Source organism: Plectropomus leopardus, unplaced genomic scaffold (assembly GCF_008729295.1).
Source record: "Plectropomus leopardus isolate mb unplaced genomic scaffold, YSFRI_Pleo_2.0 unplaced_scaffold23686, whole genome shotgun sequence".
Taxonomy (NCBI): Eukaryota; Metazoa; Chordata; class Actinopteri; order Perciformes; family Serranidae; genus Plectropomus; species Plectropomus leopardus.
This window is the reverse complement of record NW_024625698.1, coordinates 1-1,057: the sequence shown is the minus strand read 5'-3', so window position 1 is coordinate 1,057 and position 1,057 is coordinate 1. Positions and strand designations below refer to the sequence as shown.

General features: G+C 45.7%; 1 protein-coding gene across 1 annotated transcript; it reads right to left on the bottom strand.

Annotated features, from left to right (window-relative positions):
- Positions 1-403: 403 nt before the first annotated feature.
- LOC121966243 (retinoblastoma-like protein 2) lies at positions 404-920 on the bottom strand (the record flags this gene model as incomplete). The annotated part of the gene is made up of 2 exons (XM_042516350.1): positions 404-657; positions 744-920. Coding segments are annotated over 2 exons (431 nt in total), but the record flags the coding sequence as incomplete, so codon positions are not given.
- Between the last annotated feature and the right edge of the window lie 137 nt (positions 921-1,057).

The window sequence follows — 1,057 nt, the reverse complement described above, 5'->3', positions numbered from 1 at the left end:
TTCTAGAAACGACCTAAAATCTGAGAAACATCCAACTTTGTTGAAATGTCCAAAAATCCTCGAAATATTCTTGAATCCAAGAAGCATCCTAAATTCCCAAAAATGTCCTAAAATCTCTGAAATGTTAGAAAATCTTAGAAATGTCCTAAAATCCAAGAATCGTCCTACAATCCTAAAGATGTCCTCAAATCCTACAAACGTTCTAAAATCCTAGAAATGTCCTGAAATCTTAGAAACATCCTGAAAAACTTGGAATGTCCTAAAAACCAAGAAACATGCTACAATCTGAGAAACCCCTTAAAATCCTAAAAATGTCCCAAAATCTGAGACACATCCAACATCATTGAAATGTCCAAAAATCCTAGAAACGTCCTATAATCTCTGAAATGTTCAAAAATCTTACAAATGTCCTAAATTGCTAGAAACTCTTAAGGGGCTGATATGACTGGCCCCTGGCCCCTGGCCTCCTGTCATTTTGTATGAGTGGCCCCTGGGCGGAGCAGGTTGGGTGTAAGTGATATAAACGATGTAAACGGCGGTTTGGACGGTAAAGACGTTGTGCGTCAGAGACTCGGAGGTTCTTACGTTGCTGCTGGCCTGCGGCTGCGTGCGATAACACTTCATGATGTTCTGGAAGGATCTGTCCTCTTTGGTCACCTGACAGAAATCAAACACACGGACTTCAACAGAGAGAAACGCACAGGTAGAAACGGTCAGACGGACAGATGGACGGAGGGACGGACCTTCGCCGTGACGTAGACGGCACACATGAGGAGCTGGTCCAGGTGTCGGTCCATCATCAGCTCGGTGCAGTGGACCAGAGAATATTCAAAACACGTCCAGATCTTCCTCCTCAGATCTGACGAGATGTCCAGTTTGGCACAAAGATCTCGGAGGCGCACGCTGGCCAGGTGGTACACCTGTGAGAGGTCAAACATCACATCACGCACTCTGTCAGCATCCGCCGGACTGTGACGGCGAACGCCGAACTGTGACGGCGAACGCCACCTCAGAGGAAAAAACACGTTTCAATGTTTCACCTTCTAAAGGCTGCAGA